The 16,923-nt window shown below is 37.1% G+C and overlaps 1 protein-coding gene across 1 annotated transcript in view; it reads left to right on the top strand.

The window, feature by feature from the left end:
* The first annotated feature begins 484 nt into the window (after positions 1 to 484).
* The window catches only part of PCNX (pecanex homolog (Drosophila)), a 73,610-nt gene continuing 57,171 nt past the window's right edge, over positions 485 to 16,923 (top strand). The window contains exons 1-4 of the mRNA XM_010019138.1: positions 485 to 589; positions 3,417 to 3,462; positions 4,340 to 4,429; positions 6,043 to 7,740. Coding sequence (XP_010017440.1) covers positions 506 to 589; positions 3,417 to 3,462; positions 4,340 to 4,429; positions 6,043 to 7,740 — 1,918 coding nt within the window. The 5' untranslated portion in view covers positions 485 to 505. The remainder of the gene's footprint in view (positions 590 to 3,416; positions 3,463 to 4,339; positions 4,430 to 6,042; positions 7,741 to 16,923) is intronic.

Genomic DNA, 16,923 nt, shown 5'->3' with positions numbered 1-16,923 from the left:
TTAGTTCTGTTTAGTACTTTTCTATTGATTTGATTTTTCTAGGTATTACAATTAACAGATGATCTGGCAGTTACACTGAGTTGATTTTTCTAGGTATTACAATTAACAGATGATCTGGCAGTTACACTGAGTACCTACAGAGAGAATTTCATATGTCACCATTTCAAACATCTTGCAGCTCCAGAGTCTTCACGGTTTGTATTGGCTCATACCCTGGACTTTACAAGGCAGCAGCTGCTGTGACTGTGTACAGGGTGCTCCAGTTCTGACTGTGCTTCCTGTGTCAAATGGGCAGTATTCATTTGAGATACTGGGATGTATTTGAGTCCCTGGTATTTAAAAATTGTTCTGAATCCTCACTCAGCGTAGACAGACAAAATTCTGTTTAACTGGTAGGTTAATGTTCTTTTTCTTTCTTTCTTTTTTTTTTTTTTTTTTTTTTTTTTTTTTTTTTTTTTTTTTTTTTTTTTATGTCTCTGTCAGTGATCCTGGTGGAGGGATTGAGATGTCAGAGTTCATACGAGAAGCAACTCCCCCTGTTGGCTGTAGTTCACGAAATTCTTATGCTGGGATAGATCCAAACAACCAGGTAAGAATTAAAGCTACTGTAGCTGTTGCTTTAGTACTGATGGCTTTGCAATCCGTAGGGTAATCTTTGCTGGTTTGTTGGTTTGTTTCTTCTGATTGAGTAAATCAAAATGGCTCAGAGCATGGCCTGATAAGTACCAAGACCCTCTGTGGTAGGCTTCCCTCTTCCATATAGGATCAGTGAGCAATTAGACAACTCAAGCTTCAACTCCATCCTTGTGTTCTAACTTTGTTTTCCTTGCTTACTTTTGTTTGCTCTGTCATTTAGATGCTTAATTGGCAAACTTCAGCTATGCTGAATTTCAGAAGGCTTCTATTAATGTATCCATTGCTGATTGTCTCCTGCAATGCTAAATGGCTTTCTGAAAGTTATTGTTTCTGACAGTTCAGACTCTGCAGTCAAAATTGCTAATTTATGGAAGTACAAAGCAAGATAACCTGGTAGAAATAGGAAGACTAAAGCTGTGTCTTTTAGGATGACCTCTACAAAATCATCACAATTTTGACACATCAACAGGGATGAGAATAAAGCAATAAATAAGGGCTGCTGCACACCAGATGGAAGCGCTGAAGAACTTGGCTCTTATGTTTTAATGCAACTCATTATGCTCTAGTTGCCTTGTAATTTAACTAGAGAAGTTGTTTTGTTTCCTTATCGTGTCTGATAAATTTATGCATTGAACTTCCATAGTGCTGTTCCTTCTATTTGTCTTGTGGTGTTTACACAGTTGTGGCATCTTTCTTTTACCAGCTCTTCATGAGGGCAAGTTGGTTATCCAGGCCAGACAGTACAGTTATGTTGACAATAAGGAATGCAGCATCATATCAGAGATACATAAGCTATTTTTGAATGGCATGGAAATCCTTGATGTGGTATTACGATATCATCTTTCTAATTAGCTCCCTGAGCAAGCAGTATATAATGTAGTGTAGTGTTATGCTAATGTTGGTGTTTCATCTGAATAATGCTCTGTTACACAGCATAGATACTCTTAAGAGATTTTCTTCTTGGAACAGAGCAGGTATTTTGTAGTATTCAAAAGAATAGGAAGCAATGGTCCATGTATGAAGGCAGAGGTAGGCTGGGGATCATGTTTCTTTGACTGGTCTTTGGGGAAAAAAACCTGTTCCAGACATACTCATAACAGTTTTAATGTTAAAGCATATGATGAAGCTCTATGTTGTTTCCAGTGTGCTTTAATGCTGTCACTGTAACACAGTTAAAGTGACCATGAAAGGAAGTAGATTGTTTAAAATGTGTTTATGTTGATAAGTGCTCACTAGACCCTGTGATTTGAATTTGCAGCATCAAAAGGGTATGTGAATAATAAGCATCTGAGTTTGGTTCAGTTTTTTGTGTACAATAGCTTTCCCATGCTGATGCACTTGTATTCAGCTGCAGTATTCAGCAAGGCATGTTACTGAAGAGGGGGGAAAGTTAAAACATGGAAAAATTACTAACTAAAAGTGTGTGTGATGACGTAGTAAAGAAAATGCATTAAATAAGCTCAGGTTGCTTATTTGTATTACATGCAGCAAAGCCATTGTTCTTCTGTAGCATGGCTGAATAAAATAATCTGCACACATATTCAGATTACCTTAAATTTGTTGTGCTTACAGAGAAGAAGCAGTAGAATTACGCTGTTTTCTCCAATGTCGTTTAAACTAGGGATCTTTGAAAAGCAGCATCCCAATACAGTAAAGTCAGATTGCCATCATTTTTATGTATTTTGGGTTCAGAGTGCTATGCTGTCTTATTTCTGAGTGGTTTAATTATTTGACACATGCATTTTTGTGTGTTCAGAGCTCTTTGAGAGAGGTGTTACTGCAAATATTATTGAAGGAAAGACCAAGTTCTATTTAGCATGGCTGCAAAATAGTCTGGTACAGATTACAGGATGTATATAAAAAAAGCAGACTGCAAACCTAAGCAGTTAGCTAGTTTTCACATGAGGAGGTATGTGCCTGCTAGTTGGCCATTGAACATGGCTGAAAAGCAGATACTGGAAATTTGAAATGTGGTTGTAGCTAAAATCCAAGAATAGATCAAGGAATACTGCAGTTTTCCACTAACCAGTTTACTTGCTTTGAGGTAACTGTAATCTGTGTCCTTGGAAACTGTCTTCAAAAGAAAAATGGCATTTGCAGGAATGAGGGGGAGGAATAAGATACAGTAAAATGATTAGGTTAAATTGATTTAAGTTTACTCATCTGACAGCAGGGATCATCCTGCCATATCCCCTGTTCATGCTGCTGCCATTTTCCATGTACCACACCTAGGTTCTGTGGTTACCTGATTATTGCATCAAGTCTGACAGTCCTGAAAACTAACCCTGGTAAAAAAAAAATAACTATCTTTTCCAATGGGCGCAGTTTCTGGATTTAACTTTACTGTGTGAACAGGTAGACATGGTGTTTTCTTTAAGCATTTTAGGTAACTGATCACTGCATTAAACATTTTAGCTTTACAACAGCAGTTACTAGTATGCCACCACACTAGTAGTTTGCTTCCACATTAAGTATTTTCAAGGAAAATTCCTAAACTAGAAACTTTTTAAAATTGGCATAGTAAAATCTCCTGTACACTGGCTATAAAACAGAACAATGCAGTGATATGGTTGGGTGCATAATCAACTGCCTTGTCATCTCTTTGCAGTGGAAATATTCTGAGTCAGAGAGGATTTGACAGTACTGTCCTGTTGGATACTTTTGTGCCATTGAAAATCTCTGCTAGGTGTATAGACAAATGCATGCATTGCAGTAATAGGAAACAACAACTGGGTAATTACTGGAAGTTCACAGCTTTTTACATAATTCCCTCTTTCTAGGTTGGATCTGGGTTATCTCGTCTGGGAACAGCAGCAACCATCAAAGGTGAGATTTTTGCCTGCTTCTTAAGATTACCTTGCAAGTAGTGCTTCCAATCACTATTCCTTACAACATTGTTTCCAGTATTGTTCAATTTCAAAGCTATTCTGTGAGCTAAGTATGGCATTTACTACTTGGAAGAAATCTTCCTTGCAGTTGCAAATTATGTGTCTAAAACACTAGGAGAGAATATCCTGGAATCTATGCTTTGCATATAACACACATGCATATAACAGGGCTTGGGTGTGGTTTTTTATTCCTTTGCTTGTAAATGCAGAGCCAAGGGTTTGGTTTGAGTGGACTTTTCCCTCCTACTTTGAGTTCTAGGCAAGCAGTTGCCCTTCTTTAATTTTATTTCCATGACTTGATAATTTCTGGTTGCTTGGTATCTGGCACAAGTATTGTCCAGAACAACCCTTACGAACTTCTCTGAGATGAGAAGATAAATTATTTGTGGTAAGCAAAGTTGCTATCTTGCACACTTATCAAACTAATAATAAGAGAAGAAAATAAGATGTGAGGGGTTTTTTTACCTTCCTGAATATTCCTTACCATTTAGTATCTATACAAGTATTTTATTGCAATGTATCCCTAATTTTTATTGGCAGCCCCACTGGCTTGTTGTAAGGTACTGTTCCAGTTCTTCATGCAAGATCTGAGTAGTTGAATGAAAACTTTCTTGTATACAGAATAAAAGAAACAGAGTAGGCAATACTTATCTCTGACAGATAAGAGAAAACTTGTGTTACTTGTAATTGTTGTTTACCTTCAGATGAAGAAATAAAAGCAACAGTCTTTCGTAACAGGTGAGATATCTATGGTGTATGTGGATGTATGTGTTAATATTTTGAGCACTTGTACTCTTCTTTCTTAAAATTCACAGGAGATACTGACACTGCCAAGACCTCTGATGATATCAGTTTAAGTCTTGGCCAGAGTTCTAGCCTATGTAAAGAAGGAAGTGAAGAACAAGGTAAAATTTCTTCTTCTGCATATAAAACATGGTGTTTTGTTACCAAAACCCCTTTGCTTAACATGCTAAGTAAATTCATGCAATTTGTTGATAGAGAGTAAGAAAGGGGATCTTGAAGTTCTCTATTTCTTAATTACTCTAAGTTCCTGGGATGCATAGCTTGAACACTTTTAAACTTTATTCTTTGGCTGTGTGTTTATTGTTCTGGCATCTTCCAGCAGGTAATAAATACTTAATATCTCTTTACTGCTGAAAGATAGCTAGCTTGCATGTCCCTAGAGGATCTCGCTCGTACTGAAAGTGGCCTGGGGTTCATGGACTTCATTGTAGGCTAATTTGCTTTGCTTTCCAGTATAACCAAACGTGGCAGGCATGCTTTTCTGTAAGATAAATAATCCTGCATGGAGTTCTGTGTTTGGAGCTACAGGCTTCTAATGTGTGAGCTATGAGAGTTTTGTAATTGTTTTTTTCCTGGTACATAAGGAAACTGCTAGTTTGCATTCTTCAGTTGTCCAGTTTTGTTTCAGATCTCATTTTTTATGTAGCTTCATTGCCAGGAAAAAGTCTGTTTGGACTAAAATGAAGCATAAAACTGTAGGGAGCTATTTTGTTTGCTGACTTTAGAGTACCTGCTGATTAGCAGGAAGTTAACTCTCAGAATACTATAGTTCATTTTGGCCAATCTGATCAGACTGATGGGTTCCTTTCAGTTACTATGTTATTCAGTGCAGGAACTATGTTTACAATAGAGGATTACAGGTGACCATGGTGCTATAGTAGGCAGCAGTGTTCTACTACTTTCAGCTCTGTAACAGAACTGTTTGTGAAGTCTCTTTAAGTTACACATGTGCAAATACATTCCACAAAAACTTAACAATCGTAGTAACTTAACCTGGTCTCCAAATCTTCTGTTTTTAGTGACGGTACCAAAAAGGAAAGTAGCCTGACTTTCAGTACTACCTGCTGGTGGACATTTTCACTTGTGGTGGATTACAGAAACAATATCTCTGACAAGAGCTGACTCATGATCGGTTTTAAGAGCACCAGTAGTTAATTGGTAGTAAAACTCAGTAACCTCATAGGGAGTTTCATTCTAACACCACTAGACCTGTGCCAATACCTGCGTCTTTGTTAACTGTGAGCTTACTTGGTAAATGGTAGAAAAGGGTATTTCTGTTGGCATTTTTGTGATTTCAAAGTTAATCTGTGTTCTTTAATAATTTTAAAGTTTATGTGGAACAAACAGTTTATTGTATGTAGGTAGTAAAACTAAAGGCAGTATGTACTTTTAAAATTAAGAAGCTTTGGGATATGTAAAAACATTGTCTGACACACATGAGCAATAGAGGAGTTGGGGACTTGTCAAAATGGTGTTGTCTTTCATTAGCTGCTAAAATCAGGTTGGTGTTGATGTTTTTGGTTTTTTTTTTATATATATATGTATAAAAAAACTATCAGACTTGCTCAGGTGCTAGGAAATCTTTTAAATGGTAATGTAATGCATAGTACTTGCAAATGGATTTGTCATTTTTATTTACTTTATCTGATATGCAATCTGCCTTACAACTGGTTGTTTATAACTTACATGAATATTTTTAAATGTACTTAAACAGATTTGGCAGCGGATCGGAAGCTTTTTCGTCTGGTGTCGAATGACTCGTTTGTTTCCATCCAACCTTCATTATCCTCTGGACAGGATTTGCCAAGAGACAGCAGTGACAAAGTGTGCCTCTCGAACAACCAGCTTGTGGACCAGTCTAAAGCCAGTACATGTGACACAGAAGTAGCTTCGCTTGTAACTCTACATTCTCACTCCTATAGGAAGGATCATAGACCACGAGGTGTACCAAGGACTTCTAGCTCTGCTGTCGCTTTTCCAGATGCTTCACTAAATGACTTCCCTCTCTATCAGCAAAAACGAGGACTAGATCCTGTCAGTGAGTTAGAAGCTTCCAAGCCCCCTTCTGGATCAAGAGAGTCCTTGGCTGAGAACTCTTGCATTTCGGGAGTCTTTCAATTAGATGACATTCTGAAAAGTAGCAGCCCTCAACCGCTGGCTAAGAGTGGGAAGAGCAAATCCTTGAAAGCAGACAAAAGTGTGGACAGTCTGAGAAGCCTGAGTACTAGAAGCAGTGGTTCAACAGAAAGCTACTGCAGTGGGACCGATCGTGACACTAACAGTACCATCAGTAGCTATAAAAGTGAACATACTAGCTCAACACATATAGAAAGTGTGTTGTCAGAGCATGAGGAGGAGTCTCCTAGAGAAGAAAAAAAGGATGGTAAGAAAAAGGACTGTGGTCTTGACTCGGATGACAGTAGTTCTACTACTGACAAAAGGACTAGTAGCGAAAGGACTGCTGTGGAAGTGAGCGCTATCAGTGGTGTTCAAGAGGTAAAGGGTTCTAATGCATCTGATGAGATGCACAGTCAGAAAGGTCTTGGTGCCTCTGCTTCAGAGGAGGCTAATAAGAACCCACATGCCAATGAACTGACTACACAAGCTGATAGGCCACCTGGGAAGTCTGCTGAACAAAGAGATGAGCAGAGTGAGAAACTAGCTGTGTTAGTGGATTCAAGAGCTTCTAAAGAAATGAGTGGAAAACAAAAAGAGGGAGATGTTCGACCAAAATCATCTAGTTTAATACATCGAACAGCCTCTACCCACAAGTCCAGCCGGAGAAGGACAGGAAAAAAGCGGGCTAGTAGCTTTGATTCAAGTCGGCACAGGGAATATGTCTCTTTCCGAGGTGTATCTGGTACTAAACCTCACAGTGCTGTGTTTTGTCACGATGAGGACTCCAGTGATCAAAGTGACTTAAGCAGGACTTCAAGTATGCAGTCAGCTCACCAGTTCAGCAGTGATAGCTCTTCCAGCACCACCTCCCATTCATGCCAGTCTCCTGAGGGAAAGTACAGTGCTCTAAAGACCAAATACATTTCTAAAGAACGTGGGGGTACAGAGCCTGAAAATGCTCACAAAACCCATGTAAGCTCTGAAGGAATTAGCAAAAAACGGTCTACACGTCGGACTTCTAGCACAAACAGTGCCAAGAACCGTGCCAGAGTATTAAGCCTGGACAGTGGTACTGTAGCTTGTTTAAATGACCCAAATAGTTTAATGGCACCAGGTAACATAAAACAGTTAACCACTTCAAAATCTGATTTGGAAGCCAAAGAAGGAGAGGTGCTAGATGAGCTATCTCTGTTGGGAAGGGCTTCACACTTAGAGTCAGTCACTCGTTCTAGGAATAGTTTACCAAGCCAGGCTACGTTTCCTGAAGGGGAAGAGCAAGAATCAGCAAGTGGAGGTAAGTAAATAACCTACCAGAAGTACCTTGCCATGTTTCATTAATGAGTCTGGTATCTGTAACTTAAGTTGCTGCTATGCTTAAGCGTCTTTCTGTTTCTTCCTTCTTGCCTAGTAAAATGACAAAGCATTTCCTTCATAATCTATGGGAAGATCTACAGAGATGGGAGTTCAGTTCAAACAAGTGTAATGAAATCTATAGGTAGAGCTGTTACGGGTTTGTAACTGGCAGTCTTTGTTAACAAAGAGCTATATCTTAAAGTTACTGTTTGTGATCAAATCAGACCTGCTCCATTGTATTACTCAAACTTCAAATTATGTGTACTATTTTAAAAGTTAACAATAAAAGAGAGAGACTGTTTGGAAGATTGTGCAGTTCAGAAAATTGTGAACATGGAAGTGATTGTTTGACGTTGCTGCTGCCTCTTAGATGAACTCTGGCATGGCTTGAGGTGGTATCGGAAAGACCCAAACAACCCTAAACTGTTACCATGCTGCCTTGAGTTGTGCATTCTTATGATGGTCTAGTTCCTGAGCTGAATTCTCCTAGGGATTTGGTTTTGCTTAGTTTTGCCATTGTTGGCTAGACAGTGTTGTTTACTTTGGGGTTGGTTTCTTTTCGGGTTTTTTGTTGGGTGTTTTTTTTTTTTTTTTTTTGTTTTGTTTTGTTTTGTTCTCATTATGAGAACACAATAACCTTCCTGTGCTGGAGAGAGGAATGTAGTTTCCTCTTACTTTCTGTAACTATTGCTTTGCTTGGTGTAACATTAGTACTAAGCCTACCTGTAGTAGTTGGCTTTAATACAGATTTTTGGAGCTCTTAGGTTTTTGTTTATTGCTTGTTATGATGTTCCAGTCTATTTCTTGGTTAGCCATATCAAGTGCCTTAACTAAAAGGCTTTTTGTGTTATGGAAGATTAGTGGGTTTAAAATATTTTTCAGAGCATATGAGGTTGCTCATTACCTTATTCTGACTTTTGGGATTGTTTGAGGAGGAAATGCCTACCAGATAATCTGGATTTTATTAGCTAAGCACACAAATGCTTCATGAAACTGTATTTTAGATCAAGACAGATCTTTTTAAGAACTTGTAGCAAGTTTACTGTCTTTGCTATTTAGACTGCCTAAGCAAAATGTAGTGACTCTTCCGTCTTAAAAGGAGAGACTTCCAGCTCACAGCGAGATGAGATATGACCAATAGCTCTTTCTCCACTGACATAAGAACAAACTCTAAAAATCAGTACAACTAATTTCGGGAGGGGGGGAAAAGTAGCATGCTACACTGAAGTTCAGTGTATTGATTAGTGATCAAATTTGACTGGTTTATAATTCAGACCTATTCAGATGCTTTCACTTAAAAAAAGAAAAAGCGTACATTGGTACTTTCTTTCTGTTATTCCTAGTAACAGAGTTGCAGTAGCTGTAATGAAAGAGTTCAGATGACTCTTTTTGTACTAACTCTGCAAGCCAAACACTTAATACACACTATTATTAAGCTTTGTTAAAGTGACAGCTCCCCTTTATGTCTACTGAGAATAATTTGACTAATAAAAGGTCTGATTTATGTATTTACTGTTTTGACTCTGCTCTTTAGCAGATTTAAAATGATTTAATTTCATTTTAGTTTGTGTTATTACAGTTTAAAACTGTTAAGGTTTTCTCCTTATATGCAAAGAGGATTAATATACTTTACCTTACAGAGTATGTGAGACTTCATATACACTCAGCAGTTGTCACTAATCTGAAAGAATTGGTGCATGACTGATGCTGTATGTTACCAAATACTTTTGGTTCCTCTTTTAGAGAGTGAAATGGTGGGGAAGACCAACCCTAACATGCTTAAAAGCAATCTTAAAGATAGAAATCTGTAGCAGTTTAAGCAGTAAAGTCTTGCTGTCAGTCTTGCCGGATTATTCAGTTTCCCCTTCAAACTTTGTTTACGTAATGGTCAGTTTGAAGCTTTTAGTATTTTTAATAAATGGCAAGGACCCAAGTATTACTTGTATATGGGTTTCAGGCTAATTTAAGAAGCAATCTGAATATGAGTTTCCCAGACTTGATGACATATGATGAATTTGCTGTATCATACACTTGCTGTATCTTAAAGGTTGTATTACCAACAGAATAGGATGAACTTCATCTATGATTATAAGAAACTGTCATCCTGCTTTTTTGAAAGCAGACCAAAAACATCACTGTTTTTTAGCATTGCTTAAACATTTATGCAGTCATGTCTAGCATCAAGCCAGTAATTATTTTGAATTTATCTGTTCATGATCAATCTGAATAATTCCTTCATATTGTCCTTCATTTCTATTGGTTTTCCTTTTGCGTGGGTTTGATTGTTTGTGTGTCTTTGTTTTGGTTTTGGTGGGGAAGGAAGGGAGGGAGGCTTTTACCCCCAAATTTATAGCTTATATTACAAGTTTTGTAACAGCTGTGTCTTTATTGTAGCTTTCTTCTTTGGGCTAACCTGTGACTAATGGTAATCAGAGGAAATGTTTTAGCTTTTTATAGTCTTTAAGTTGCTCTTTATTCAGTATTTCTCATTATCAAGTTGTCCTCACCTTTTGGGAGTGTTTTTAGTGTAATACATATCATAAATGTGTATGTGTATAGAAATTATTTGATCAAATTGAGAAGTTATTTACATTATGGAATGAACTTGGTTCAGATTTTCATAAGATCAGAGGAGATTGGTTGGATGGGACTTTCAGAAGTTATCTTGTCCAACCTTGTGCTGAAAGGATTATTTTATATTAATATTTTTTAATTTCTGTGATTGCTTATTATAACTTTCTGAAGCAATTAACAGATGCCCCAAAAGACTGCTATTAACATAGGCTCCTTTTTTCATGTAGCAGCTTTCAGTTTCTATTTTTCAAATAGGACTTGGATCAGTAATTGTAACTTAATTTTATCTTTAAATCTTCAGGCAGTAAACTACAAAGTACATTCTTGCTTGTTTGTGTAACTGCTAAAATGTTTCGTAATGGATATGGCCTTTACTAAGCAGGATGCCCTGCAAACTTGTACATATTTTCCTTTAGCAGATACAGCTTAGCAGTTTCACTTCTATCTTATTATGCCAGGAAGTGGTGGATGACTCACTTTTTACAAGATAACTTGTGCGTTTGAATAGAAATTGCAGTTTGTTAAAATGCAGGCAAACAGCACTTGAAAATCCTGTTATTAAATACATGTAGTGGATGTATACAAAAAAATGGAAGATGTCTTCCAATCGTTATCCTTGTTTGTAACCCAGTCTCTAAAAATAGCTAGTGAATGGATGAGTTGTGGGTTAGATGAAATTGTTTAGGTGTCTAAAAGTTTGCCTAGATGTCCAGTGGTATTTCAGAAATACTACCTTGGTACTCTCCCGTGCCTGGTTTCTGTCGGATGTGTGCTATTCCTGGACTCTGTCTGTAAAGATTTAAAAAACCAATGTAATCCCATCTATGACACAGTGATGTTTTGCAAAACTCGAGCTGACCTGAGAAATCAAGTGTTCTCTCCTGGTTCTATTTAACTGTAAAAGATGCAGTCTTTAAGTTGCTAGTCTTTTACAGCTTGCTATAATTTAAGATTTCTTTATTTACGTTAAGATCTTGAATTACATAGCCTTTTTTAAATAAAACTGCTTGTAATGTAATGCATTTTTTTTTCTGTGCATTGCATAGTGATGTTGAAGTAACAGCTCATAATGTTCCTTTGTGGTTTGTGGTCTGCAGCATCTCTACAGGCAGGCAAAATAGAGTTTGTGAGTTTGGATTAGAATCTTGTTTCATATGGCACATGGAAACCTGTTAATCTTTTCAGTCTGCATGTATTTGTACGTCTATGCTTAATATATCTGCCTGTAATCATTAGACAGTATCCTCTCCAAAGTTAAAGGTACAATTCTGTTCTGTGCCATACAGCCAATGGTCATGTCAGCTGTTAGAAACGTATCACTTCTTTCCTACTGTGCTCATGTTGCATGTGGTTTACAGATATTGTTTGTTTTGCCTGTGTTGTAGAGCTGTTCCATGCTTCTCTTGGCTTTAGGTTAATATGTTTTCCGCGGGTGAAAATTAATACAGTTATGGAAGATGGGGCTTCTGGTCTCTTTTCTAAGAGTCTTATCAGTTCACATTCAAACTGCTAAACCAAACAGTTTTGCATGAGAAATTGCATTCTGAAAGAATTCAGCAGTGGTAGAAACTGAAAAATATACAAAGTTGCTATAATCTGGTTGTGTGTATGCTTGCGATCTCTGTTCATGTGTTCAGCTGGACCCCTCCTGTAACTGCATCAGATAAATCAGATAAGCCAGAAGGAAGGGCTTTCTGCTGTACGAGGCTCTTTATTGGAACCAAAAGACTGTATTCCATTACTTGATTTTTAGATGTTAATTATCAGTGTTGTAATGTACATGGCATTTGGTTCAAGTGTTTTCACGTTAGTCCTTCCCAGTATCTGTCTTTGCAAGCATAATGGTGTTCTGTTACCGCTTTTGTGTGTAAACATTGAGTTCTACAGAATTACCTCTGACTATGGATATCTTGTCACATCAGTAGAGGTGAGGTGTTGCTGTTGGACACTTAAAGATGTAAACAGAATTAGGAGTGATATTCAAGGCCAAAATGAAATTCTGCAGCTTTGGAACTAACAATGAAATAACACTTGGAATGAATCTCGCATCTATTAATTGTTAATCACTGCTTACTAAAGCAAAATGTAGTTTTAATATGTTGTGGGGGGACTCCATCCTGGCTGTTTTATCTCCTTTCTAGTATTTATGGATAATACAGGGACTTTCATTAGATGACTTATGACCAAAGTAATTACCATCTTCCTGATACTTTGTGGTTCCGTAAAGGTGGTGATGGGGAACAAACAAACCTCAGGTTTTGTCCAGCTCACAGTAGTGGCTGTTGAGAGCCAGGGATGTGTGTAATTGCTTGGCAGAAGTTCTAAGTACTAGTGGTTAAGAGGCTTCCTGTCACTTGGTAGAAACACATTCCTTTAGTGTCTCCTACAGAGTAGTAGATGCTCTACCTAAAGTTCTGCAGGGCTGCATAAATTCAGGGTATGTGATAGAAATGCATACCGAAGCATGAGAGCATATACCAGAAGCTAGTAATAAAGCAAAACACACTTTATATAATTGTTTGGGTTTTTGCTGGCTAAAACTTTATAAAATTTTTGAAAATTTACCCTGGTTAAATTCTCTCAAGCCTCCCAAAGAAACCAGTAGTAGCTCTTCTAAAATACTTTGCATTGCTGTGAGCTATTTAAATGGCTTGGATTGGTAATGTTTGTGCAACTGCTTCTCACCCTAATTTTTACTTGGTTTGGAAAGAATGGTTCAATGTTGTTGACTAGTAGTATGTTTGTAAACTTGCCAAGTATTCACCTCAAAAAGGAGTTGAATAAAAAATTTGGACGCTTGGTATAAATGGAGCTGCATCTCATAACTTAAGTTTATGAGCCACTTTTTTTTGGTACTCCTTTGTAGTTGTACCTGGATTTACTGTTACTCATAGAGCTGAGATAGTTCTGAGAGCTCTCTTAACTGTAATGGAAGTGCTCACATTGCTGCCAAGTGTAGCTGAGATGTAACTCCAGGATATATCAAGGTTGTCTACTAATTAACACCTGGAGTTTTAGTTAATAGAAACCCATTCAAAGCAAACATGACGTTCTGTGTATGATATAGAGTACTGCTTATGCTGGAAAGGCTGCGTGTTCTGAGATTTAAAGCATCTTGTTCTTAAAGGTGAATAAATCCAAATACAAAGTCACAATTAAGTTTCACAAAGATTTTATGTAGGTTATGAACTTTTGTCTGCTGTATGAACATACTAGTAGCAATAGATGCCCAAATCCCTGGATTTAGGGACTGTATTGCCCAGGTGATCAGGTTAGGTCATAGCTTTAGCTCTTTGACAGCAAGTCGATCAACATATTCAAGAAGTGTGTGTAACATCTAGTGGTTTTTAAACTTGGAATAATTCAAGTGGGAATTACAGTGAAGTAGAATAACCAGTGCTTCCTAGTTTTATCTTTGGCATTAGTATAGAAATCCATCTATCAAGCTGGTGGGTAAAAATGTTTGGTTTAGAATTCAAACCAGATGGTTTCATTGTCCTGCTTATTCCCTGCTTGACAGTGTTTTGCTTTTTGGGTTGTTGTAGTGACTGGTTTGACGTAATTGTAAATATTCCTCCCGCCTAGTTGTAAACTTGTTTTCTTCATACATTCAACCACAACACTGAATTCTTGGGCTTTGCTTCCCTTGTTTTTCTCTTCTTGTGTGTGTCAAGCTTTCCTGCCTAAATTGTGTGTTGTTTTCCTCCGCCCTATTTTCTATCAGAAGTTTTTTATTTTTATGTCTGTTTTAGCTCTGTTCTTCATTGTTTCTCCTTTGCTGCCCACATCTCCATTCTTCAGAAATCTGCATTAGTGATATTTTTCAATAAATGCCCACATGAAGTTATAATACCATAAGCCAATACATCAGAGATGTATAAGAAAACCTTGCAGTTGTTGGTCTTATAATGGTGCATAATCCATGGTAATTAGTAACTGAAAATTAAAGATATGGACTAAACTGCCTCCTTTCTACTTGAGTATCTTAAGTGTTAGGGCACATGAGAGTCAACTACGAATGCATAAACCATGAGGAGAGTGGTGGTATTAATCCATAAAGCATGTGAACTATGGCTTTTCTTGGGTTTTGAACACAAATGAGGTACAGATACTTGATACAGAAGCACAAAATTTCAGCTATTTGGTTTGGCAAAGTATCTTCAATGTTGGAAGACAGATTTCATTGCTTATGTGTAATGCATGTGCCATAAACTATTAACTTCAGATTTCATTGAGAATTTGTAAGGTTGGTCATGACTAGTGGTTGAAAACAGTTGGATTACAGTTTCCCATTTGACAGGGAGAGAAATGGCACGTCCAAGCATCACTCAAGTTCCATGCACATGGTTAACCATGCTTAACCTGACTAATGTTCAAAACCATCTAGGCTTCAAGTGATGTTTGATTTATTTTTTTTTTTTTTTTTTGTTTTTCTCTTCCCCTTACTCCCCTTCTCTGAGAAGAGTGAGAGACACTGTTTCAATTGTGTGTGTGTGTGGTTTTGTTTTTTTGGCTTTCTTTCCAGTCAGAATGAAGTTTGCTGTTTTTATCCTGAGGACTCTGGTTTTCCATGTGGATACTTTACCTCTGTATTACCTCCATACTGCATCTTTCAGGGAATCTTCCTACTTGGCAATAAGTTATCCAAGGTGCCAGGTTTATCATTTTTGTCTAGAAAAAATTAAATGGGACTTGTTGATGCAGTAATACTTGAAAATTCTGCTTCCTCGTCTCATGTTTCCTCAGTTTCCATCTTGTAAGTTTGGGTTAGAAGCAGTGGTACATAATGCATGGTAATGGTGTAAATGTTTTGGCTTCTATGTATATGTGTTTCTGTTTGGAAGCAAGTATTTCTATTTTATGTTTCTTAAAGCTAGTTATTATAGAAAAATTGTATAGTTGTAGTTTAAAACTTTGGTTTTTCATTTCTGTTTAAAACTTTGAGGAACTATAGAGGTTTACATCAAAACCACTTGTGTAGTGTAGTGAGAAACTTTGGAAAGGCATAACCTGCAGGCAAGATAGTTCAGCCTGTGTTCAGATGCTTCCAGCTGTTTGACAAAGGATGCTAATTACTTGTTATTATAGAATTTTCTCTATGATAAATTTTAGTCCTCTTATTGGAAAAGTAACATTCCGAATGTGTGATGACCAAATGATATCCTCATGGCTTTCTAGGTTTGTAATTGCTAATTTGGCTTTTTTTCCCCTCAGAAGTGTAATGGGGGGTGGGGGGGGAAGGAAGGAAGAATTAATAAATGTGTTCATATGCACAGTTCATTAACAGATACAAAAGTCAAGTTGTTTCCCCTTTGAGTTTAGATAATTGTATCTGGGAATAGGTGTGGGAGGGTTAATTTTGCGACAAAGTTGTCATTAGGTCTCTATTTGTTGCTGATCTTGGGATGCCAGTTTGCATTTCTGACTTGTGCACTTTGAATTTCAAACGTGATTTTTCTGTTCTTGAAGACAGATAATGTTGAGGGCTCAAATACATTTGACAATATGTGGAAGAAATTTATGCTTAAATTTCTTGATACTAATGTAATGTCTCAACATAGAAGTTTAGGATTAAACAGGAAACCAGAATAGACTTAAACACTGTAAGCTGAAAGGCTTGTCATCTTTTCCGGATTTACTTAAAGTAAGCAGGAACTGTAGAAGTATAACCTATGTTATCTTTCCTTATTAGATGTGTGTTTTATACATGGGTTTAGATGTTGGATCTTACCTTTCTGGAGTCTAGAGTAAGTTATTGAAAGAGCATCAGAGAAGTGTGAGTGATAGTCTAAAGATACACTATAGCTGTCTGTGTGCAGGGGTGCTTTTATTTGTTTAGTTTTGTTTTTAAGCATGGAAACACTATGTTACTTTGTAAACATTAAAGGAAGCTTATTTTTGTTAAAACAGAGTTATTTCCCTCATGATTAAACTGCTTTCGTAGCATGATAGAGGATAATTTAAGAGCTTTTATTTAGTTCGTCATGGTTTCAATATATAGCTTTTTGAGACATTGCATAGTATTAACAGACTTGAGTTTGCTGGGCTGAAAAGCACTGCAGTCTTTTCAGAAGAACTTAGACTTGCTTAGATCCTCAATTTTACCACCTATATTCAGGAAGAGCATATATAGATGGTGTGCAGTGAACAAAAGTTTCAAGATAAATCAAAAGTCCCTTGGTAGATTAGGTAGAAAGCTACATCAATATCTGCTACTTAATATCTACTTTGATTTTTTTTTTTTTTTTTAAAAAGGTTAAAGTGAAATAAAAAGCTAGCAAATGCCAGAGCTATTTGCCTATGCAGCTTTGAATATAATCCTCAAGTATATGTGAATTGATTTGTAATTTTTTTAAGTTTTCAAACATGGTTATATCACTGTTTTCCTCACAGGGCACTGCCTCTGTCAGTGCTTGACGTAGGCTTGCTTTAGTGATAAGCTGGAGCTGTGTAGGAAGGACCTCTAGTGTTTTCATAATATGGGCTTCAGTTGTTGCAGAAGGTGATGTTACTGAATAAAAGACATGAAAACCAGATGTTGTCAGTGTTA

The sequence above is a fragment of the Nestor notabilis genome, unplaced genomic scaffold, assembly GCF_000696875.1.
Source record: "Nestor notabilis isolate BGI_N333 unplaced genomic scaffold, ASM69687v1 scaffold14417, whole genome shotgun sequence".
NCBI classification, from domain to species: Eukaryota; Metazoa; Chordata; class Aves; order Psittaciformes; family Psittacidae; genus Nestor; species Nestor notabilis.
This window is presented reverse-complemented; position numbering and strand designations above follow the sequence as displayed.